Source organism: Pteropus medius, unplaced genomic scaffold (assembly GCF_902729225.1).
Source record: "Pteropus medius unplaced genomic scaffold, Ma_sr-lr_union100, whole genome shotgun sequence".
Lineage (NCBI taxonomy): Eukaryota > Metazoa > Chordata > Mammalia > Chiroptera > Pteropodidae > Pteropus > Pteropus medius.
Window position 1 is genome coordinate 9,970,272 of NW_024352787.1, and position 25,023 is coordinate 9,995,294.

At 36.5% G+C, this 25,023-nt stretch overlaps 1 protein-coding gene and 1 pseudogene across 7 annotated transcripts in view; one reads left to right on the forward strand and one right to left on the reverse strand.

Moving 5' to 3' along the window:
- Positions 1 to 25,023, reverse strand: part of CCDC146 (coiled-coil domain containing 146) — a 139,757-nt gene that overhangs the window by 101,323 nt on the left and 13,411 nt on the right. For all 7 annotated transcript variants that reach the window (XR_005649900.1, XM_039848949.1, XM_039848947.1 and 4 more), the window contains exon 2: positions 17,707 to 17,873. Coding sequence is in view for 6 of the 7 variants with exons in the window: in XM_039848949.1 (XP_039704883.1) it covers positions 17,707 to 17,862 (156 nt within the window). In the remaining variant the exon portion in view is untranslated. The remainder of the gene's footprint in view (positions 1 to 17,706; positions 17,874 to 25,023) is intronic.
- LOC120592099 (uncharacterized) lies at positions 23,365 to 23,483 on the forward strand (annotated as a pseudogene).

Consider the following 25,023-nt stretch of genomic DNA (forward strand, 5'->3'; position numbering starts at 1 on the left):
ATGACTTATTGCATCTTCTGGGAGACACCACCTGGTGAGGATGAAATGCTGTCATGCAGGATACAGTGTGTGTGTGTGTGTGGGGTGTGTGTGTGTGTGTGTATACATGTATATAGCAAAAGAAATATGTACTAGGCCACAGACAAAAATGTTCTTTGTTAATAGTGTAATGCTCGAGTTTGAGAAATCATGTACGGTCATTTAGGGTATGAGTTTGCTATGATTATAACCCTTTACTTAAGCAGAGACTAGTTTTACTCCTTTTCTCTTTATTTTAGAAACACTAATGATCTTAAACCTTGTTCCATTCATAAATGTTTCCCCAAAGTTATCCAAGTTAGATGTAACCTAAATCTCACATTTCTAATAGCTTCCAAAACATTAACACTGGAATGGCTATAAATGAATTGGACTGGCAATGATCGCTTCATGTTGAGTGCAGCTCAGAAGGAAATGAATGCAGTACTCTTCGCATGGGTAGGTTCCCCTCTTGGTACACGCAAACACAAACACACTTGTATTTTTATGATACACATGCATGCTAAAAATTCAATTTGTAACTTATACACTAAAATACACAAGACACCTTCCCATTGAAATGAAATAGATATGCAGCTCTTACATGTAGTCAAAAGTCAATACAACAAAAACTACTATGGTCAATAGTTAGCATATTTTAAGCAATATTACATAAAATAGATTAAAATAAAATAGAACTTTAGTTTCTTTAAACCCCCTATAACAAGTTCTACACTATTAATGCTACTGTTATTCCTTGAATGTACCTTTTTTTTAAAATAAAATTTTTTCAATTATAGTTGACATACAATATTATATTAGTGTAGGGAGTACAACACAGTGGTAAGACATTTATTTAACTTACGAAGTGATCACCCTGATAAATCTAGTACCCATCTGACACTGTACATAGTTATTACAATATTGCCTATGCCGTACTTTATATCCCATGCCTATTTTGTAACTACCAATTTGTGCCTCTTAATCCCATCCTCTTTTCAGTCCCTCAGCCCCCTCTCATCTAGCAATCCTCAAAATGTTCTCTATATCTATGAGTTTGTTTGTTTTGTTTGCTTATTTCGTTCTTTAGATTCTACATGTAAGTGAAATCATATGGCATGTTTCTTTCTCTGCCAGACTTACTCCGCTCAGCATAATACCCTCAAGGTCCATCCAGGTTGTTGCAGATGGTAAGATTTCATTCTCTTTTTTTACATTCTTTTTATGGCTAATATTCCATTATATAAATGTACTACCTCTTCTTTATCCATTCATCCACTGATGGGCACCCAGGATGCCTCCATATCTTGGCTATTATAAATAATGCTGCAATGAACCCATGGATTAATATGGCCCTTCAAAGTAGTGTTTTGGCTTTCTTTGAATAAATATCCAAAAGTGGGATTCCTGGTTCTCTTGTCATAGCATTTCTTTTAAAGTCTATTTTGTCTGGTATAAAGATTGCTACCCCAGCTTTTTTCTCAGTTCCATTTTCATGAAATATCTTTTTCTATCCCTTTACTTTCAGTCTGTGTATATCTTTTGATCTGAAGGGAGTCTCTTGTAGGCTGCATATGTAAGGGTCTTGTTTTCTTTAACCATTCAGCCGCCCTAACTTTGGATTGGAGCATTTAAACATTTTTCATTTGAAGTAACGGTTGATATATATGTAGTTACTGCCATTTTATTATTCATATTTTTTATCTTTTTCTCCTCTCCCTCCTCTTCCTCCTCCTTGATGTTCCTGTAACATTTCCTGTGATACTGGCTTTGTGTTGGTAAACTCCTTTAGCTTTTTCTTGTCTGGGAAGCTCTTTATCTGTCTTTTGATTCTAAAAGATAGCTTTGCTGAGTAGAGTAATCTTGGTTATATGTCCTTGCTTTTAATTGATTATTTCATGCCAATCCCTTCTGGCCTACAAAGTTTCTGTTTAGAAATTATCTGACAGTCTTATGGGAGCTTCTTGTAGGTAACTAATTGCTTCTTTTCTCTTGCTGCTTTTAAGATTCTCACTTTGTCTTTAAACTTTAGCATTTCAGTGATGATGTGTCCTGGTGTGGGCCTCTTTGGCTTAATCTTGCTTGGGACTCTCTGCACTTCCTGGACTTGTATGTCTATTTCCTTCATCAGGTTAGGGAAGTAATCCGTCATTATTTCTTCAAACAGGTTCTCAATTCCTTCTTCTTTCTCTTCTACTGGTTCTCCTATGACATAAATGTTGGTATGCTTGATATTGTCCCAGAAGCCCCTTAAACTATCTTCATTTTTTTTGGATTCTTTTTTCTTGTTGCTATTCTGATGGGGCTTTCTGCTACCTTATCTTCTAAATTGCTGATTCGATCCTCTGATTTATGTAATCTACTGTTAACTTCCTGTAATGTATTCTTCATTTCAGTTATTGTATTCATCATTTCTGACTGATTCCTTTTTATGGTTTCTATCTCTTTGTTAAAGTTCTCACTAAGTTCATCTCCTTTTCCCCTGAGTTCACTGATCATCCTATAACCACTGTTTTAAACTCTACATCTGGTAGATGTTTGTCTCCATTTCATTGAGTTCTTTTTCTGGAATTTTGTTCTGTTCTTTCATTTGGGACATATTTCTTTGTCTCCTCATTTTGGCTGTATCCTTGTGTTTGTTTCTATGTATTAGGTAGGGCTCTTAAGTCTCCCAGTCTTAGTAGAGTAGCCTTATATAGTAGGTGTCCTGTGGGGCCCAGCGGCACAGTTTTCCCTTATCATCTAAGTGAGGAGCTCCAGGTATGCCCCTTGTGTGGGGTGTGTGTGCCCTCCTGTTGTAGTTGAGCCTTGGTTACTGTTTACATGTCAATGGGAGGGACTGACCCTTAAGCTGATCGTTTGTGAGGACTGACTGGTGAGAGGCTGACACTGTGAAGCAGGATTTGCTTTAGTTTATCCCTGGTGCATACCCAGTGTTCCCTTTGGGTGTGCTGTCCTCAGATGCAGGCCCTGTTGGTGATCCAGCTCTAGTCAAAGCTGGCCACTGGGTGTGCTGGCCCCAGGGTCTCTTAGGAGGAACCCTGCTGCAGTACAAGTTCAGCCACAGACTATGCCCTGCTTGGGGCCACCTGGTAAGAGTAACCAAGCAATCTTCAGATGGCCACCACCTCATGCTTGACTTAGAGGTACCTCAAAATCCAAGCTGCAAACTGAGGCTAGTTGCCGCTAGTGCCAAACTTGGGGCTGCTCAGCAAGAGGTATGGGGCACACCAAGGTCAGATGTTGCTTGTTTGAGTTTTGTGAACCTTTGAGAGATTTTAGAAAAGTTGGCAGCATGAGCCAAGACAGTCCATTTGTGTGGAAAATCCACTGGAAGCGGCTTGGGTGGGCCTGCAAGTTGGTTAGGGTCAGGTCTCAGGGAATCACCAGGGCTGGGCAAATGGTATTAGTGAGTTTGACAGAGACTCAGATTTGGCAGCTGCCTATGTCTGCACTCCATGCGGGGGGTGAGCTCAACAAATGAACAATGGATTCTGCCAGCCCTTGTGTCTGAGAGAAAGCTGCCTCTCCAGCCCTTGCCATAAAGCAAGACAATTCAGTTCCTTCCCATATGCCCCTGGCACTTTCTTTTGAGCAGTTGCCCCAGCTGGAGTGAGTGAGTCCTCCAGTGAGTAACTGTGCATGGGTCCCTTGAGAGCAATGTCTGTGACTCCCTCAGCCTTTGTCTCACTCAGTCACAATCTCTGCTGGTTTTCACAGCCAGAAGTTGTGTGGACTTCTCTTTCTGGCACTGGAACCCTGGGCTGGAGAGCCCAGTGCGAGGCTGAAACACCTCACACACCCAGGAGTACCTCTTCAACTGAGACATCCCTCCCAAATCTCAACTGCCACCCGTGGGTGTGGGACCAGCCTGTTTCTCATCTCTACACTTCCTTCCAGTCTTGAGGTAGCCTCTTCCATATGTCCCCAGTTGTAGGACTTCTGTTCAGCAAGACCTCAGGCAACTCCCAATGATGGGTGTTCTGCAGTGTAGTTGTAATAGTGATGTGCTGGTGAGAGATGGTGAGCACAGTTGCTATCTACTATACCATCTTGACCGTAAGTGAACGGTTCCTTCTTTACTACTCTTTTTCTTCACAACCCCATGGCATGGCTCCTTCTAATTTGCTCTTTTTACTCCTGGACAACTTCTCTGTCAGGTCAGCAGCCTGCTGACCCTATGTCCATATTCAATTCTGCCTCTGCATCTTTTCTTACCTAAAATCCCAGGGGTAAATCAAAATTAAGACTATGAGCTTGCTTAAACTTGTGATCAGATGTTTCTAGACATCACAGGACTGTCAGAAAGATCTATACTGTTTTACTAGCCATTTTCAAAAGGCATCTGCACTATATCTCTGAGAATATATGCTCTTCTTCTGAAAGCAAAAAAAAAAAATCACGTTTAAAAATAAACAGCTTTTTCTGTTTGAGCCCCTTAAAATAACTATCACATTTATACTTATTGTTTTAATCTGGTAAATATTTATCACTTACCTACTATGTGCACAGCATGGTGCTATATGCTTATCAAAGTATCTTGAATAAGATATTTTCCAAATAACTTTCTAAATTCTCAAAATCTGATTTTAACCTCTAGCATTCAAACTTTTCTCTGAGTAGTAAAAATGATACTGTTTAAGATGAACTGCTTCTCTATTACAAAGGATTCATACAAGTTTTTAGAATATTTAGGATCACATAGAATGTGAAAACTTGTTGAGCTTCTATCTCTGGAAATTTTTTCATCTTCTATGAGAAGAATATAATTTGTGCTTACGTTGTGAAAATTTATAAAAACAAGGGTCCATGAAACTAGTTGCTTACATTTATTTCCCATTCAGTAATGCTAGTATCATTTTTTTTCAGTTAATCTACATTTTTTTTTCAGTTAATCCACATGAACTGTTTTAATTTTTGTTTAGAGACTTTCACATCTAAATATTACTAATAATGAGCAGGTGTCAATTGCTGAGTGCCGACCATGTGCTAGACACTTTCCTAACAGCATTTGCAATGTTATTGCTGCTGTGATTAATACTGCAGTAGGGAGATAATGCTTTCTGCTCACTGAAGTCTTCCCTGAAAAAAACCCAAACAAACCTCTGTTATCTACAAACTATTTATCGTGTGTGAACCATTATTCATTTTCAGCTTTCCTCGCTTTCTTGGCGTATTTCTCATAAAGTGGGCTAATTTTCTATGATATATTACCCATAGTAATTGCATAGTGAATTACACACATAACAAACCTTATTATCACCAGTGCTCTGACTTTCTGTGTAAATCTATAAAGTGGAAAATGATTCTAATTTAATCTTAGCTTAGGGTGAAACATCTTTTCGTATTTTATCAAAACAATTACATAATATTCTGTTGACAGGACATATTTCAAAAATTAATATATTTTCCAAGTTTGTTAATGTCCCTACTTAACCTATTGGTTAAAAATTATTTTCCTGTAGCTAAGTCAGAATTTATAACAACTCTGACAGAAAAGGCAAACAAGTTTCTATGCTCTCCAAACACTATTTTACTTCCATGGTTACATGGCAGAATTCACTGATGAAAACACTCTCCTTAAGTTCAAAACACTTTGCAAGTTCTTTGGAAGCTGAAAGACTTCTCATGTAAACACCAAATTCTTATTTTAATTTGTTACATAAAACAATTCTTTTAAAATGTGACTACAATTTACAAATGAATGAGGTCAGTGAAGGTGACTTTTTTACTTCTATCATAATCAAGTAAAATTTTTGTCTTTATCTGATTGAGCCAATGATTAGAAATCTAGAGATGCTCTGATATCATGGATAGTTATGGAAGTTGGACAGGAAGACTGATACTTTTATGATGAATACAGTGTTGGTATTTATCATGCTACACTGCTGGAGTAGGTGTCCCCAGCAGCCCTAAAGTTCTGAAGACATATTTCACGAATATGGAGAAAGCCAGGAGAATGCATGATGCATGAAACACTGTTCACCTTGAGCAGTTTCTACTTTTATTTTATACCTTGGGGCTCTACTTTCAATTTCACTTAAGGAAAAGGTTTGATTTTGTTTTAAAAAAATATTTGCTTTCCCATTGCATATCCCTTTGGGAGCTCAGCCAGAAATAATAAAACTGATATAGATGCATGATGGTTCCAATGGTATAATATTTCTAATATTAAACATTTGAATATCTGAAAATTTAGGTGGACTTGATGTGGAAAATACATGCAGAAATTTGGAAGAAATTCCACCTTTTTAAGTTTGCCTTGTAAAATAGCGATTCAGTAGTGTGATTATTTTGATGGAGGGCTTTACTAATTACTTTGTACATCATTCTTTTGAAAATAGCATGGCTACACACACCACAGTAAGCTAAGAGTTCACAAGGAATATTAAGAGAAACACCATACTATCGAGTAGCTTTTAAAAAATGGAAAAAAAAAATAAGTGTAAGTAAGTAAGCCTAAGTAAAGCACAATTTAGGGACATTACAGAAACAGAAGTGATCACACTGTCAGGAAGTGGAATGCTTCAAGAAGACGGTGGGATCTGAGCTGTCCTTGAAAGACAGGTAGAAATCTGAAGCACAGAAGTGTGGAGGAGAGTATTCCTGGGCTGGGTATAGGAGGAGCAAAGGCATCAGCAGGTTGGAAAATCAGGAGCTAGTTAGGAAAACAGCAATACATCTAGTTTAGCCAGAGCATGGAGTATGTAGGAGGCGACAGCAACAGAAGGAAGAAAGGTATGGTGGCCCAGACTAAACTAGAGGGATTTGACTGTAAGTTCAAAGAGGTGACATTTAATACTTATGACAGGGCAAGGAGAATTCAAATCTAATTATCTGTAACCTCCTCTGCCACCTGTTGATTGTTCAGTTCTGCGCCTGGGTCTGAGAGGTGATGATAAGATGCTGAGTGTGAAGGAAAACTGGAAAGAACTCTGAAGACTGTTTTACAAAATAATAAAATGGTCAAAGATATAAAGGAGAAGATGGATGGAAATACAGAGGGGAAAAAAAACAGCCTAGGGGCGTGAAAACAAGTTTCTGGGGGAGTTTTTAAAAGGGATTGTGGGAGAGGTGTGTAGGAGAGAAGCATCTGCTGTGACGAGGAATTTTAGGAAGTTTTTCTGCATGATGTGAGGGCTTCTATTCTAAAGGAAACTTCAGTATAGTCAAATTGCTTTCCAAGGCTTTCTGAAGACAGATATGTGTTTCCTTTTGGCTGTGCTGATATGTGTTTAAAGGCCGGAGAGAGAGGGATCAGTTTTATTCAGTCTAAAAACTATCTGTATGGAGCATGGAGTTTCCGCAGAGGTGCCTCAAGGGGCTTAGGGCAGTGGTGCTAGTGGTGACAGTAGATGTGAAGGGAGAGAACAGGGGATCTTCACCTCTGCATCCTTCACCTCAGGGTCCATCACAACCAAATCTGTTTTACATAACATGCTTCTGTGTAAGATTTCCACTGGAAAAAAAAAGGGGTAAAAGTAGTTTAAAAAGAGGGTGAAAACCACCATGGAAGCCAGTGAGGTACCCCTGAAGGATCATAAGCTGAGAAATGTACTATTAGTGTAAAGTTAGGCTCAGAGAACTTAGATACTTGCTGAAGGCTGAATGGCTAGTGCGTGCCGAGTAAGAACAACTATTTTTACTGAACCACTTCCTCACTCCCAACCAGAAATTTTCTTTCCAAATTATTAAGATTTAAGATACTTTGGACCTGTCCACTCTTAGACATAGTCTTTACAGACAGCAAAATTCCTAGCTTCTTAATCCGAGATCTAGTAATTACTTGTTGTCCAGTAATTTTTATACCCCCTTATTTCATATCTCTGACGCCACCCAAGTACTCCTGTTGGCCTCCAGCCAGGCATGTATGCGCTGAGAATGCATAAAGAACTTTTGCTTCAGAAGATAACAGACTTGGCAGTAGGTTCTAAACTTGTTGCTGGCATCTCCTTTCTGTTTCCCCTTACACCGACAGACGTGCCGATGGAACAAAGGTTAAAATATGATGACTCAAACTACCAATGTACTAGGAGAAAACACAGGAAACAAATTTATCATCTCAGAGTAACAAAAATCTTGTTAAGTATGACACAAAATCTTGAAGCTGTAAAAGAAAAGCACACAAAAAAATAAATTTCTACATGGAGAAAAAACACACTCCAATGAAATCCAGCAAACTGAGAGAAAGATTTTTGCAATGCATATTATACAAAGGCCTACTTTCTAAACATATAAAGAGTTTCTCTGAATCTATAAGAAAAAAACGACACAATAGAAAAATGGAAAAAAAGATATGAATAGAATTCACAAAAAAAAGGAAGTACAAATAGGTCTTTGTATTATCCGTGCTTCTAGCTTCTGTAAAGTTGATACTTTAAAATCTGCCCTACATGCTTATGCTGAATACGCCTTGTTCTAGACAACCTGATAATATGCCTGAGTCACCTTGCCTTGGCTTCCTGCCCTTCCTTATTGGTCCCCCTCCCCTGGCACTGAGAGGAGTCCTACTCTCTGGGGCACACTTTTCAAATACAAACCAACCAATCCAGAGTCTACACTCTCAAACATCTCCTTCATCAGGCTCTCTCACAATTGCCCCGATCACCCAGGGACAGGCACCAGAGACATCTCCTATGCACTGAAATTATTCAAAATAGCCAATCCTAAGCCTGCTTCCCCTGCTTCCCCCATTCCTTTACAAGGAAACCACAATAAAGGCCCACAGTTCCTTCCTCTCCCTCTGCCTCCTGACTGACCCAGTGCTCCCCCACGTCGCCCCTTGTGACTTGGGAACTTTCTCTTAGGAACTGTGAGAAATAAACTATTTTTTCAATGGTCACCGTCTCTGATTTGTTGGCCTTCCTATACCTCATATTTTCTATTATTATACTGTTATTTTAAAACAGTCTTAAACATGAAAAGAAGTTCTACTCTACTCATTTTAAGATAAATATAAAGACTAGGATGATATATATTTTTCCCCTATCAGGTGACAAAGATCAAAATGTTAGTACACAGTGCTGGTATGAGTAAAGAGACATTCATTCATCTGATGGGAACATAAATTATTACAACCTCTATCCAGAGCACCTTGTCAGTAAAAACAAAATTTCAAAATGCATAAAACTCCTGAAATAGCAATTCCACTTCTGGGTATATATTCAAAAGAATTGAAAGCAGGATCTCAAAGAGATATGTGAACACCATGTTCATAGCAGCATTATTAATAACAGCCAAGAAGTGAAAGTAACCCAAGAGTCCACTGACAGATGAATGGATAAACAAAATGTGGTATATACATCTAATGGAATATTATTCAGCCTTAAAAAGGAAGAAAATCTGGTCACATGCTACAACATGTAGGAAACTTGAAGATGTTTTTCTAAGTAAAATAAGCCAGTCACAAAAAGACAAATACTACAAGAGTCCACTCATATGACATATCTAGAGTAGTTAAATTCATAAAAACAGAAAGTAGAATGGTGGTTGCCAGAAGCTGGGAGGAGAGGGAAATAGGGAGTTATTGTTTAATGGGGATAGAGTTTCAGTGTGCAAGATGAAACATTCTGCATATTGGTTGCACAACAATGTAAAATACTTAACACCACTGAACTGTACATTTAAAAATAGTTAAGGTGGTATATTTTATGATATGTATATTTTTCCACAACTAAATTTTTTTTTAAATGAGCAAACCCATTGATATAGCAATCACACTATTAGGAATTTGTCTTTTTATTATGATTATTCCAGTGGGAAATGAAGCATGCATATGGTTATTACTCTCTTATTTCCAAAGGGCAGAAGATTGGAAATGAACTAAATGTCTTATCACAGAGAATTGGTTAAAGTATACTCCATTCATGCATTGAAATAATACATATAAACATTACAATAATATAAAAATTGTATATCTATGTGTAAAAAAGCAAGCATGTATATTATATTATCACTTGCTTATTCGTGCATAGACTTCTGTAAGGCTATGTAAGAGACTTAACAACGGTTGCCTCTGTGCAGGAGGGTGTGGATTGTGGGATGGGGTGAGAGGCCCACTTATTTTTTATAGTATACTATTTTGCGCCTTTTAAATTTTGTACTATGGCATACTTTATGTATTAAAAAATAGTTTAAAAAATAACTTCATGGCTGAAAAAACTTTATTATCTGGCTCTTCTTTAACTTCCTAGTATGGCTTGTATCTCACCACTTGACCACTGAGATCCAGATCTTGCTTACTTAATGAAAACTATGATTGCCTTGTTTTAGATGAATTTCCTGGTGTTCACTACTGCTGACTCATTTACTCATATTAATGTAGGGAAGAGGCAAAAGAACTAAAATGTTAATACAAGCTACATTCAGAGACTGCAATATGCTGATCGGCCCTGCCACCAGGCCACAAGGACACCTGCAGAACAAAGGCAGTTTCTGCTGGGATTGCTAACAACCCATTTCCTACACTGTGAAGAGGAAAAAGGAGAAACAGAATCTTTAAGTGGTGCTCTACACAAATAAAACCATTCATTCTCTATGGCTAAAACCATAGAGAACCCACGGATTAAGGGCTGGGAACTTCCAGCAGACCTTTCACTCTACATGTTCTTACCTTTTCACACTACATACTCTTCCCCTCCTCCTTCCTCGCTGTATGATCATATCAAAGGAAAATGGTAAAGAAAGTCTTTAAACTGTAACCTACAGGAGCTAAAGAATGATAATAAACTGAATTCCCGGAACACTTGGAGTCTCTCTCAGTGTCTTTTGCTCAGTTCCTCAGTGCCTTTGCTCTGTCTCTCTCACTGCACTCGTCTCTATTGTTTCTATCCCTCTGAGTCTCTCACAGGCTCTTTTACTCTCTGTCTCCGAGAGGAAACCATGCTCTGTCTATGGAGTGTTACCCCTTTTCTAATAAACTGTACTTTTTACTCTGACTTTGGCATGTTTCAATTCTTTCTTACACTCTCCAGGAACCCTCTTCTCTTTGTGCAGGACTTGAGTTTCCCTGCACACAGGGGAATTTGCCCTGTCCTGCATCAGTTTCATAGGCTCACTTTTTATTGGTGAATTTAAAACATAAGATCAAGAATTTAAAGCAAGGGAAGAGAAAAAACAAGGAGCCTAACTGGTTGGTTATCTAAATCAACCAAGATCTCTAAAGCAAGGGACCTTCAGCAGGGGTTGTGGAAGAGGGGTGAGGGGTGACAAAGGTGAGGGAGGTGGCCTGCCTCTTTATCTAGTGTGTGGCTGGCAATGTGTTTATTCGAGGTAGCCTTTGCTGAAGTGCATGCCTCTTTGAAGTGGATGCCTCCACAATTTAAATCAGGCAGTTGCATTACAAAAAGAAAAGCCAAGTGTCCCAGCTTATAATAAAATTGTTCACATGTTCGTGCTGATCATGGTGTAAACAAGCTTACTGAGCTGCCAGTCCTATAAAAATAGAGCACATACAATTAGAGTAGTAGGCTATACCATCAAGGTTTGTGTAAGTACACACACACTATGATGCTTGGACAACGAGGAAATCACATTTCTCAAAATGTATCCCCATCGTTAACTGGTGCATGACTATAGTTCTTGGATTACTAAAGGTACTATGTTTCACAAGATGCACATTCTCTACTGAGAGCCATGAGCTTTCAAAAGTACTTTCTCGAAAAAGAAACTACCATTAAGTATTTCTCCTAACTCTTATTTTAAAAAGCAACATCTGTTCACAGTGACTATTAAAAAAAACAGCATCGAGTTTAGATTATAATTTTTAATATTTAATCAACTTGCTACAACAGTAGCTAAAGAAGCAATGAAAAAGAGGTAATTAAAACTTTGTTAAATATATAATTAAAAATAAACACTTAGACATGCACCCAGACACTACGTCCTCTTGATGTCAGTAAAGGAATTGAAAAAGAGAATGAGAAATCGAAGAAGAATTAACCACACAGATAAAGGGACAAATGAGCTGCTGAGGGTAGGGCTGCGGCATTTTCCTCTGGTTCCTAGCCCTGAGTCTGGCATGTATGTGGTTGGTGCTCAATAGGTTATCAGAATGAGTAAAAGAAGATAATCCACAGATAAGTGGCAGCACTGCTGATTCTTCTCTGTCCCTGATAGTCAACATTCTTCTGACCCCGTTTGCCACTGATCACAGCCTGTTTGGATGACAGAGGCAGAGTTTTTCTGACAATATCCCACCCACATTCCTGGCCAGAATCAATCTTCATGTTTTTTTCATTTTGAAAATGCCAACTATAAGGATACCCTAACATGGGACCTTCTTTTCTTTCACCATGAGCTCTTCTGCAGTGTGCAATTTTACTGATTGATTTTAGGGATGTTAATCGACTTTGCAAAGCGGAATGTGGTTTGCGTTCTATTAATTCTACTATAACTTTGTAAATAGATATGAGCCACGTAAATACCTCAAATTACTTAGTGCACTCCAGGCATGTCCCAAGATTTTCTTCTATATTGGAAGGCTTTTAAAATTTCCATCTACTGTCAGAGTAAAAAACCAAAACAAAACAAAAATTATGAAAAAAAATGGAACCTATCTGTATTGTTTAATAAATTATCAGTCTATTTAAAGTTTCTTGACAACTAAACAAAAAATTCGGCAAGGCTGCCTGGATGTGTGAAGGAAAAGTAAAAACATGCCAACAAAGACTTGTGGAAAGATTTTTAAAAGAGATTTAGTAGTTTTTAAATGTATATCCTCTAAGTATAGCTATTAGTGAGGTGTGATAATTAAGGATAGGGAGATTAAGGAGAAACATTTAAATAGTATGTTAAATACTTAGCATTTTTTTCTTTTAATATACAGTTTACTTAAAAAGTCAATTTGTAAAATCCTAAAATAGCAGTGTTTAGATGTGTGAATGTCAAGAGAAGAATGTCAGGTGAAATACGTGCTAAGATAGCAGACAGGACATTGGGCTCCATGCCTGGCTCTGCATTTGCCCAGCTGTGCAACCTAAGGCAAGTCGCAATCTTTCAGAACCTTTAAGATGGAAATAATGATATTGCAAACCTCTATTCCTCATGAAATCATTGTCAAAATTACATACTTGAAACGACATTGACTGTAAGCTCCTTGGGGGTAGGGATCTTATATTTTGATTTTGTTACCAGTTACTTGACTAACTCATGTATGAGAGAAATAGAAAACATTTTTATTCTTTGAAAAATATTTTAAATTTTTTTATGTATTATCTCAAGAAACTCATCAGTAACTCTATAGAAGTTTCAACTTAGAAAATACAGAAAGTGTTAGTAGCACCAGAAAATCAATATTTTCAGTAATTAATCTAAAATTTCTATTTAAAATTCCAAAATGTATTTAATCTCTTACCAACCTTAAAAGAACAAAATGTATAAAAAATAAGAAAGTACCTTTTGAACATGTGACCATTCCAGTAAAAGATAATTTTAATAGTAAGGAATTAGTAAAGGATGACAACAACCTTTGCATGACAACAGAGTGGTAGACTATGCTGTTAAATATATGTAAGAAACAATTTGCAATCCTTGCAGAAAGCAATCTAAATGCTATCAAGAACCTGCTATGTGTACATCTCTAGTACAAGGAATTTCCTTGTAAACTTGACATCCACATATTGGACATTCTCCTCAGACTGGTTGCTTCTTCTGAATTTTCTGTCACTTATAGTACCAGAATCCAGCCACTTTTCAAAATCCAAGTATCAATTTAGACTCTTTCCTTTCCCTCACTGCCACCCCCATTCATTAAGACACTGAGTCCAGCATTTATACTTCCTTAATATCTCTCCTGTGTGTGTGTATTCTATCTTTTTTTCCACCATTGTAGTCTTGGTTCAGTTTCTTTTCATACCTTATCTCGATCACTGAAATGGCATTGTAATTGGTGATATGGCAGGAATGAAAGAGACAAATTTAATATTTAAGAGAAAACCAAATGACAGAATATAGAAGGAGAATTAGGTTTGGGAGGAGAATAATGAATTTAGTTCTGAGCATGTTTAGTTTGAGGTACTTTGGGGTCATCTAGGTGAAGATATTCCAAGTATGTGTGGCTATGGGCAAAAGCTTCAGGATAAAAAAGTAGGTTCATAGTGAATGCCATGGATATGGATGAAATATCCCCTCTCATATCTTACAGCTTCTGAAAAACTTTTTCCAGATCATCTCATCCCACAGTGAACAGATAAATTCAAGAGATATTTAACTCTCAAACTATCAAAGAGAACATAGGAGAATTGGGATAAAGAAAATGATTAATTCAGTTCTAAGCATGTTGGATATGGCCGTATGTAAAAATTGATTGAGCTGTATATTGAATATTTGTGAGCTTCACTGTATATACATTATACTGTAACAAAAAAATATTTAAATAAAAATTAAATAGAGATCAAATTTCCATGGAACAAGAGTGCCAGGCCTCATAGTTAGGCCGTGATGGCCCAGTTGGGGAGCAGGTGTCCAGCATTAACTCACGTAGTCCATTGATGAGAATTCTGTGACTTAGTTCCCAAGTATCACTTTGAACATTCATCCCAAAGTGTAAATTAATACAATGTCATCCCTGCTCTGTTAGGTCTTATTGCTTAATGCCATCATAATGTCAGTGGGGAATTCTAAATTTTCTATGAGAAATATTTTATGATAATAAGATATTCAATAAATATCTGCTAATGACCTTAGTACCAAGGGACAGGTACAGCCTACAAAAGCTCTAAGAATTGAGAGGTTGAAGAAACCACCGTGAGCTGGCTGCCTAGGCAAAGTTTCTCAAAGGACACTGAAATTGAGCCAGACTCTTAAAGTTTAGGAATAGGGGCAGCATTTGCAAAGTGTGGCCCATATAAGTATTTTACTTGATTTTTATTTGATTTTGAATGTACAGTCTTTCAAGAGACAATGCAACTAGGAGAATTTGTGGATATCCATGACCTTGCGTTATGCTTTTGAAAATGTGCCAGTTTCCTAGGCATCTAATATGGGAGGGTCAGTAGGGAGCAACATAAACAGAAGATGATGAGGGTCTAAGTGAATTATTAAATTACAAAAAATAGTTTGGGTAAAAATTGCAGAGTGCCATGAATGTCATACTAAACAATTCAACAGGTAATATTAGATGAGAGTATGACATCCATGTTTTGTCATTCAGAAGTGCTGAGCCAATTGTACAACTACCATTAATAACAATAAATGCTGTAAGCGGCTCCTGGTTCTTTCAGTGTGATGCCAAGCATCTGGAAGTGAATTCTGAGTGCTTTCTTTCAGTTGCCATTTGAACCGTTGCTATTCTGCAGATATAGTTTCTGTTTAAACAACCGAAGGGGGATAACTTGTTCAAAGTAGGTTAAAATTTTTTGTAAGATTCATAAATCTTAGCAGAATGTTAAAAGAATTAGAAAATAAAGTTACACATGCCAATAGGAGCCATCTCATTGGTGTTTATTATGGAAATAAAGTTGTTTGAAGCTAATAATTAATTCTGCAAGATTTTGCTGGCTTAAAGAACATTTCTCATGCAGTAAAATTACTAATGTAATTACCGATGTAATTTTACTTGGTAATTTTACACTGCTCAAAAGGGTAGGTAAGACTGTTCTTTGACACTAAAATCTAAGGTATCTACTTATTAGGGGCTGGTAATATCCAAGGATTAATAACTATAATTTGCGCATACATGTGTATTCAGAGACTCTTGACATACTTAATATATCGTTACACTGAAGATCAATATTCAGGGGATGTTGTCCTAAGTTCTCCCTTGACTTTATAAAACAAACTTTTCATGATCCTTTATCTGTGGCTTTAAAAACTTGACTATAATTTTTATTGTTAGGATAACATTTGGTAGAAATAAATTCTAATTCAGTCTCATTTTTTGTTTGATAGAATTATTAAGGGTAGTGGTATAAAAGTAGAAATCCTATTGCAACATTGAGGACATATGATGGGTTTTAGTAGAAATAGTGAAACTTGATCACTTAAAATATTAAGACTAGAGTATGAACTCATAGTTTTAAATATACACAGATAGATACAGAAATAGATATTAATTTGTATGGATAAACATAATCATGCATCTATTTCCTATCTCTGTCTGCTGAGAGCACTTAGAAGCAATGACAGACCAGTAGCAATGAGCGTACTCAGTATTAAGATCTTAGTTTTCAAATATCATTCTCTATTAAAACGAACATGGGATCCTTTAAAAAATAGCTAATTCCAGGGTTAGAGCGAAGAAAATGCAAGATGAGCCTGGAACATATTCTTATGACATAAAGAACTGCACAAAGAATCATAAGGGCATGTCAAGAAGACAAGTGAGCCTTTTTGAAGGGGCCTACCCTGGCCAAATCTGGAACAACTGAGTCATCAAAATAAGTAATGACATTGATGGATTATAACCCGTTGAATAGAATAAGAACTCATAAGTCCAGATAGATGGGTGGATGGATGGATGGACAGACAGATAGATAGAGAGACAGACAGACAAGAAGAGAAAGTACTTCCTTATAGTAGAAAGCCAAATAATAAATGTAGAAAGAATGATGGAATTAGAAAATCACCATTTGATAGCCATCATAATAATAATTAATTTGGGCAAAAATCATCAAGAGTTGTAAAACTAGTAGGTGAAAATTTTAGGATGAATAGGACATGTAAATAGTCTCAGAGTTTCTCCCCATAGATGCTTATTAATTTCAAAAAGGAAAATAATAATAACTTTACAGAGGAGAAACTTAGAAGTCATTATGTTAACCAAGTGATCAAAGTTAATACCATCAGTAATGGGACAAGTTGACATCATGTACTCCTGATATTGTGTGTGTGTGTGTGTGTGTGTGTGTGTGTGTGTGTGTGTACACATGACAATAGTTGTGGCAATTATTTAAAATATTTACATCAACAAAATATTTGGGTGTAGGATTTGTTTTTGCTTTTTGGTTTTGAATAAACTTTGTTTTAGCTTTAAGACTTCTTCAACTTACTTATATTATGACCATTTATTAAATTTCTTAGATGTTTTATTCAGTTATATTTAAATAAAGTTAATAGTCCAGAATTCAAATGTTCTCTTAACCCTCTAAGCCATATTCTAAAATACAACTCTCAAGCATGGCATGGTAATGGTTGCATATGTGGTCAGTTAATATTCTTTTAAAATCCTCACATGTGGGTACTTCCTAAATGTTCACCCTTTAAAAAAAATCAGACAATGAGAATATGTATCATATTCCCTTTTGTACTTCTCTGCAGATGGCAAACAGTAGGTTTCAGTGCTCTACTGAAGTAACTGCATTTAGTTAGATAAACCTATCTTGTTTCTATCATTATATGACAAGATCTTTTAGCTTTATTTTATGGAAGTAAATGTAGTACATTCGATAATGAAATAAACTTATTTTATTTCATTAACCAACACAAAGAATGTAATTAACTGACTGCATATATGTAAATATTTATTATGCTATAAAAGTATCTGAACCAACACTACTGTGTTAGCGTAGGGTTATATAAGCTCTTAGAAGAGAAGGTAGAAACTATTTTATTTTAAAGTGCTTCAAACTGTATATATTGTCTGCAGGTTACACGTAATGAATTATTTTGATAATAATATTAACTTCAGCTGAATTTTTAAGTAGATGATGATTCAGGTCTTAGTATAGTAATTTATAAAAAGAAATGTACCTCATGCAGACAAATGAAAGCTGGAGATGTAGATAAATCAATGAACCGCTCATCTTGGGTGTTAATTGTGGGTGCTATGGCATAAATGGGGTCTTCTTGATCCTTTTCATTTTTCTCCTCTTCTTCTTGTTCTGTGTCTGTGGTGCTGTCTTCCATTTTTCACAATTCTAAAATAAAATTATTCCATATTCAGCTATTTAGGGATGACTTCACTTATAAAGCAAAATTAATGGAATATAATAAAAGCAAGCAAAACTAACTGCTGTAAGCTAGTCTCCAACAAAACTATACGTCAGGAAACTTAGCGATAATCACATTATTCAAAACTCTGCTTTGTTATGAAGATACTCTCCATTGTTACACTCAAATCACATTCTAATTTTACAAAGTAGGCTACTATTGCATTAATTGGAAATTACGTATATATATATACTACTAGAATATAAACTCCATAGGGGCAGAAATCTAATTTTGTTTACTGAGTGTTGTAGTAGGCACTCAATTACTATTCATTGATTGAGTAAATAAATATAATCTTCACCTTAAAATATAACACAAAGTTAATTCAATTTTTTTTGAAAATAAAAACAAATACCCTGTGGTGCCCCATACTGCCTGAGACACACACCAGCATACCAGGCCATCAAGCTAATTGCTCAACACCCACACTGCCTGCTATGGCCACAGCTCAGGCCTATGCTTGTGTGCGCTGCCATCTGGTCTATCTCTGTTGCTCATGTACATGATGAATTGTCCTATCAGACTTCACTAACAAAGCATCAGCTCAAAAATAAAAATTAAAAATTTCAAGATGGTGACACGAACATTCAACTATGCAGGACCCTTCTGAGAGCAAGTCCTTATGTGACTGCATGGTTCACACACATATGAAGCCAGCCCTGAGCATTGGCCATTGATTTGCTCATGCATTTAAGTGGACTCAGCGAAGTTTCTAAAAGGACCCCTATCTCAGCTTACAATGTCTCTATTGACCCACTTTGGTGGCACTGGGATGGCTGCCCCTCCTTTGCACAAGAGAACCTCAATTTATCAATCGCTCTTTTGATCTCTGAAATATATAAATCTATACTCGACAGAAGAGTATACCTGCACCTTTCTCTTGCCATAGAAGATAACTCCAAATGTCATAATTTTAAGGTCTGGATCTTCTGTTGAACGTGTATTATATCTTATGTCTACCTTATCAGATTAGCTGCTCCTTGATCATAAGGATCCTTGTTCTTTAAATAGGGAAAGTACGTTCTATAACATGAATGCAGAAGTCATGGTAGGCTCGGGTTCCTGAATTTATCAGTCAAGTGGCCACAGGCATGTCATTTATTCATTAAGTCTCTTTTCTTCTCTCTAAAATGGGAGTAACAGTAACTAATTTTTCTGCTTCATAAAGAATATATGCAGATTAAATGTGATAATGACTCTGGACTGCTGGCTTCCAGTCTGCAATCTCCAATATTCTGCCACAGCTATAAATTACATATGCATTTGTTTTCCTCCTCCTGCTACAAAAATACTTCATAGGTGGTAACAAGCACTTCTATCAGGAGGAATTAAATATCAGGTTGTCTCTATGTGATATCATTTGGACTTTGCCTCTTTTAACACATTTATTTTTTTCAATGACAGAAAAAAGTTTTTAAAAAGAACCTATTATTAAGGCATCACAACACTTTACATTTGGTAAGTAGTCACAGTTTATTGTTTTAATCTTCAGGGAGAGGAAAATGGTTTGGTTATATATCTAGATTTGTTTGTATTTAATAAGATAAGATATGTATGTTCAATCATTTCATGGATGTCAAATGTTAATGACTATCCCAGAAAAATATTTCCTTCAGAACATTAGACTTTACCTGTTATTTTTAGCTTTTTCTTTAAGAAATATTTCAAATATAAACAAAAGTAGCATAATAGTATCATGAATCCTCAAGTGCTCATCAATCAGCCCCAACAACTATCAAGTTATAAACAATTTTGTTTTGTCTAAACTCTTCCACTTTTCCTCTCCACTCTCCATATCATTTTGAAGCAAAATCTAGGTACCTAGACATAATAATATATCCTGAAGAACTCCAAAATAATATATATAGTCCTGATTCTATTTCATGACTGCATAGCACTCCTTTGCATAGATGTACCACAAGTTATTCAAATAGCTCCCAATTTATAAACATATAGAATGTTTCCAGTTTTCTACTTTTATAGTTTTGCAAAGTATAGTACATGTATTTCTTTTAAAATATTTTTAAAAGGCTCTCGGAATCTTTATAATCAAAATGGCATTAACTTTGAAAATTTAAGTTCAGGCAATCTCAAAGCACCGCACCTTTAAATATGGTACAACTTACGTAGGCAACAAAAGACGGGTATTATGCTGAATTTGTAAAAATTCATCGGTCTGCTGGAGTTTTCAATTATCTTGAAAACATTCTAAATAGTTTAAAGCAGGCAAAACATTTTACATAGGGAAGCAACTAAAAGACACTATGACAGAGTTCTGATGGACAGAATCAGATAAACTTTAACTCTTAGCAAAGAAAGTGAATAAGAATGCAAGAAAACACAGTAGAGACAGATACAAAAGTATCGTGTGACTTTAAAACACCAATTAATTTAATTAAATAATAGGTTGAGAAGGGCTTAAGTAGATACCAAAGTTTAACAGATAAAACAAATATTCCAGATTTCATTAACATAGGATTGCAAAGCCCATTGTATTACTATTACCATGCTGCAGGCAATATGATTGACAGCTATAAATAAAACAATAGAATAAAATATATTCTCTGTCTACAATGATATAAATAAGAGAATATTTATAAAACATCTTACATTTGTGGTATAGGAAGAACTACATAACTATCAAGTACAGTAATTCTGGAGATTGTATCTCCATAATACCTAAACCAATTAAACAACTATTAATTGAATTTTATGAAGACTGAGAGTTTACAAAGATGCAAGTGATTTACAATTCAAAGAGGAAGAAAGGCAGGGAAATAACTAGCTCTATATCAGATAAAGAAGTATAAAATAAGCCTAAATAAAAAGCAATGTTCTTAGGAAGGCAGACAAGGCTTAAAAAGAAGCTTGTAGCCTGGAATCTAATCTATAGGTATTGAGAGCAAGTACATAACTTGCAGATGACTTATCTGAGTTTGTAAAGATGTTGGTGACAGTAAGAAGAAAGATTTGGAAAGGGTGTGAATTTGGAGGCAAGGAGACAATTTAGAGGCTATGTCCCAGCTACTGTGCTATGGGTGGGAAATAGATTCAGAGTGAGCAAAACCAGACAAAGTCCCTGACCTCAGGGAGGCTCACAGACTGGTGAGAAAGGCAGAAATTAATCAAAGAATCATAAAGATAATTGCAAAAATATATATAAATGAAACAGGTGCTATGAAAGCCTGGACTAGCAGGGTTGCTGTGCACAGCACACTTCTGGTGGTACCATTCGCATGGGAACTTCTGCAGTGAAGCAGCCCCGATTGGAAGGTTATGTGGTGACAGCCTGAACAAAGGTAGTACCATCTAACTGCAGGAATCCAAAGAAAAGAAGACATGGTTCTATGAGGCTTTCTAGAAGAAACAGGACATGCACATGCACTGAGCTTTGACACAGAAAAGCAAAAGGCCAGGGAAGGAGAATAAAGGAAGGTAAATAAAGCTTTAACTCTATTACAGAAGAACACTGAACTCTTCTATTATTCACACTTCATCTTGGAGTCAAAAGATAAAGCTAAAATAGAAGCTTCACAAGGAAATATTAAGCAATAAACGTTGCAGGGTATGCCTTATTTTGTAAGACACACCACTACTTCCTCTTTTCTCCAGCTAAAGAGGTGATCATCATTTTGTTTTGATTTTGAACTCTTAAGGAAATTTTTCTTGACAGTTACTAGGAGCATATGCCAAAATCAAATACCCTATGCACCAGGGAATGGGGCAGGATACACAAACGATGTGACTTTTTGAAGGTAAAATGGCAATGCTTGCTTTAAGACAGATGTAGCGGTAATCATACTGTCTTTCGATATTTGTCACTGAACAAACACAAATTTTGCTCACTGTAGAAAAGCACTATCCATGTAACATTAAACATAATATTTCTCTCCTAATTCCACACGGAACCTGAGCATTCTTTTTTGTAGTTTAGCTCTTCTAACTGCCCTGGAAATATGATATCATGTGCTCTTTTCTCCAGCTGCCCATTGCTATAGGTTAGTTACATGACCATTTCTATAGCAACTCAGAGCTAGACTTCTCATTTGTTTCAGTTCCCTTAATTTATTTAAAAAAAAACATAGATATATGAAAATGGAGTTGCAAAAATTGTAGTATATTTAAAGTTATATGATAAGTTCCTTTCAATCCTGTCAATATATCTCTGTGACTATATATATATACACACACACATACACACACACACACACACACACACATGTATGTGTATGTATGTATGTATGTATGTATGTATGTATGTATGTATGTATGTATTCTCTTCTGGAGATAACATTAAAAGTCTACACTAAGGCCTTTTCTGAAAGGCCTTTGGTCCACGATATGAGAGGCTTAGAGTATTGCGAGGCCAATCAGACATGCAACCCACAGTTATTTACCTCAAATTCACTTAATCCAACATCATCACCATCAGATACTACCAACTTGGCAGTCCTAAATACAACAGATACACTTATTACAGTTATTCATGTCTAGATCTTTTATTCTATGTCCTATTAGGTAATAACTATTATTATTACACGAAGACAAGATCAGACTTGAAACTTTTTAAAAAAGATATAGATACAGATTTCAGGTCATGTTTTTAAAAAGAGGGTGTAGAAAAGCTTTGTCATTCAAAGACCCAACATATCAAACCACAATTTCTTTCTGTTTCAAAAAAAAAAGAAAAAAAAAAAACCCTCTCAAAGAAAACTCCTGCCAAAAAAAACCCCATTATGACACAGAGAAAAAAAAAAATCACTACAGCAAGTATGGAAAGATAAAATCTGCCTCATAATTGAAGTGTTAAAGTAACAAATATGGTTTGGACTAGCTTTAATTAAAAACATAGATACACATAAAAGAAAACAAAGCTCTTGAGAGGAAGCTCCAAGTGCATATCTAGGCTTTAAAGTAAATGTTCACAGTATTAGATAGTTAAATCTTTAATTATATGCATGTGTAGTCAATGAGGAACCTGTTAATTGCTCACGATCATGGAGAACCTAAGACTCTATTACAGAATAAGCTCCGTCCCTGGGATGGAAGGATGCTGAAAGTATGCTAGGCCTTCTCCTAACTCACCTCTTGCCTTTTGCCTCCCTTTGCCCACTCCCAAACACAGACCCAAGAAAAGTTGCTCGTGCTCTCTCCAAAGATTCTTGTATAGTTTCCCCATTTCTTCTTAGAAACCTACACAGCCAAAAGGAACTCTACATTATGCATTTTCTAGTGGGTATAACATATAAGGTTACCCTGGGGAGCACTATCCATGTGAAAAAACTGCCATAGAAAGAGACATATCCTCCTGGTCACCCTCATCAGCAGGCAGACTCTACTGCTCAATGGTTGTTCAGCTGTGCATTTGATAATAACAACATTTATATAGCTCTTCACAATTAAAAAAAAATACCTTTAGTCTACAGCCATGCTACCCTGAACAAGCTTGATCCCGTCTGATCTCAGAAGCTAAGCAGGGTCGGGCCTGGTTAGTACTTGGATGGGAGACCACCTAGGAAGCCCAGATGCCGTAGGCATAAAAAATAAAAAAATAAGGGATTGTAGGCTGACAAGGTCCTTGCCATCTGTGAGGTCAACCAAGGGTTGCCTCGCTTAAAAAAAACAAAAACAAAAAACCTTTCCCTTATAGTATTTCACTTAATCTTTACAACAATCATGTTCCATAAGAATTAATTATGTCCATTTTATAAATGAACAAACTGAAAGTCAGAGAATATAAATGATATGCCCAAGATCTCACAACTATAAATGGTAGTATTTATTCAAATCCACATCTACTGTCTCCAAATCCCTTACCCTTTTCTATTACACTGTACAGTACTCCTAACATGGCCTTAGCAGAGTCCATTTTTCTTTGTCTCCAGTAATGGAAAACAGGATAAAGGATATAGTCAGGCTGATGGAATTCAACTTCTGTTACCACGAAGGTATAAGGGTGGGACCCCTTTAGCAAAGAGCAGGCTAATACAGTGTATATCATTTGAAGACAAATTCATTCTTGTAGAGCAGTGATTAGGCAATCCATGAGGTGGTAAGACTGAACTGTGCAAAACAATGAGCTATAGAACTTGTTGCTATAGATACAAACCATCGGAAAGCCTTCACATATACGAAGTATGGGGAGAAACACTGGTCTTATAGTTGAAATAACTTAGTCTTTGCAAGTCCATTCATGCTTCAGACACTCAAAGTGTGCCTGAGAGACCTTGTCAGTTCCCTTAATAGTTTCCAAATAATTTAGTAGTGAACGGACCGAGTTCCAAATCCTGTGGGAGGTTTGGAATACCCAAGTAGCTCTAAAGCTGACAGTCTTTCAGAAGTTCTATAAAGCAGAGCTTCTACATGTTTGCATGTAATCTAAAATGCTCACATTGTAGGCCATTTCTCACTACAGCTATGAAAATATGTTTTCCAAATTCCACTCTTTGCTTAAATTTTTAAAAAACGATACCACAAAGCCTATTCATAACATTGCCAGAATAGCCTACATATCCTATCTAATTAGGCCATTCCTTGCAAACCTGCTCTTTCACACACTTTTTCTCTTCTCTATATCCTAGTTAGTAAGAACTACATGGGTCTAGAATCTCAGGGGTCCCCAACCTCCCAGGCCACAGACCAGTACAGGTCTGTGACTTGTTAGGAACTGGGCCGCACAGCAGGAGGTGAGCGGTGGGCAAGCAAGCGAGCAAAGCTTCATCTGTATTTGTAGCCGCTCCCCAGCGCTAGCATCACATCCTCAGCTCCATCTCAGATCATCAAGCATTAGATTCTCATAGGGTCACTGATTTCTGGTGCCGAAGAGGTTGGGGACCCTTGGTCTAGATAGCTGTTTCCTTCCTTAGCAAAGAATTCATGAAATATGGACTATCACTGCTTTCAAGATATATCCACTCAGGTTCATTTGTTCATTCCTTTCTTCCTTTCTTTTTTCCTTTCCTCGTTCCTCCTCATGTTATTTCAGCTAAGACTGTGATTAGAGGCTTTAACTTAGTCTACCAGGATGACAGCATGAGATAATAAAAATGAGTACTTTGAAGTTCATCAATTTAGGCT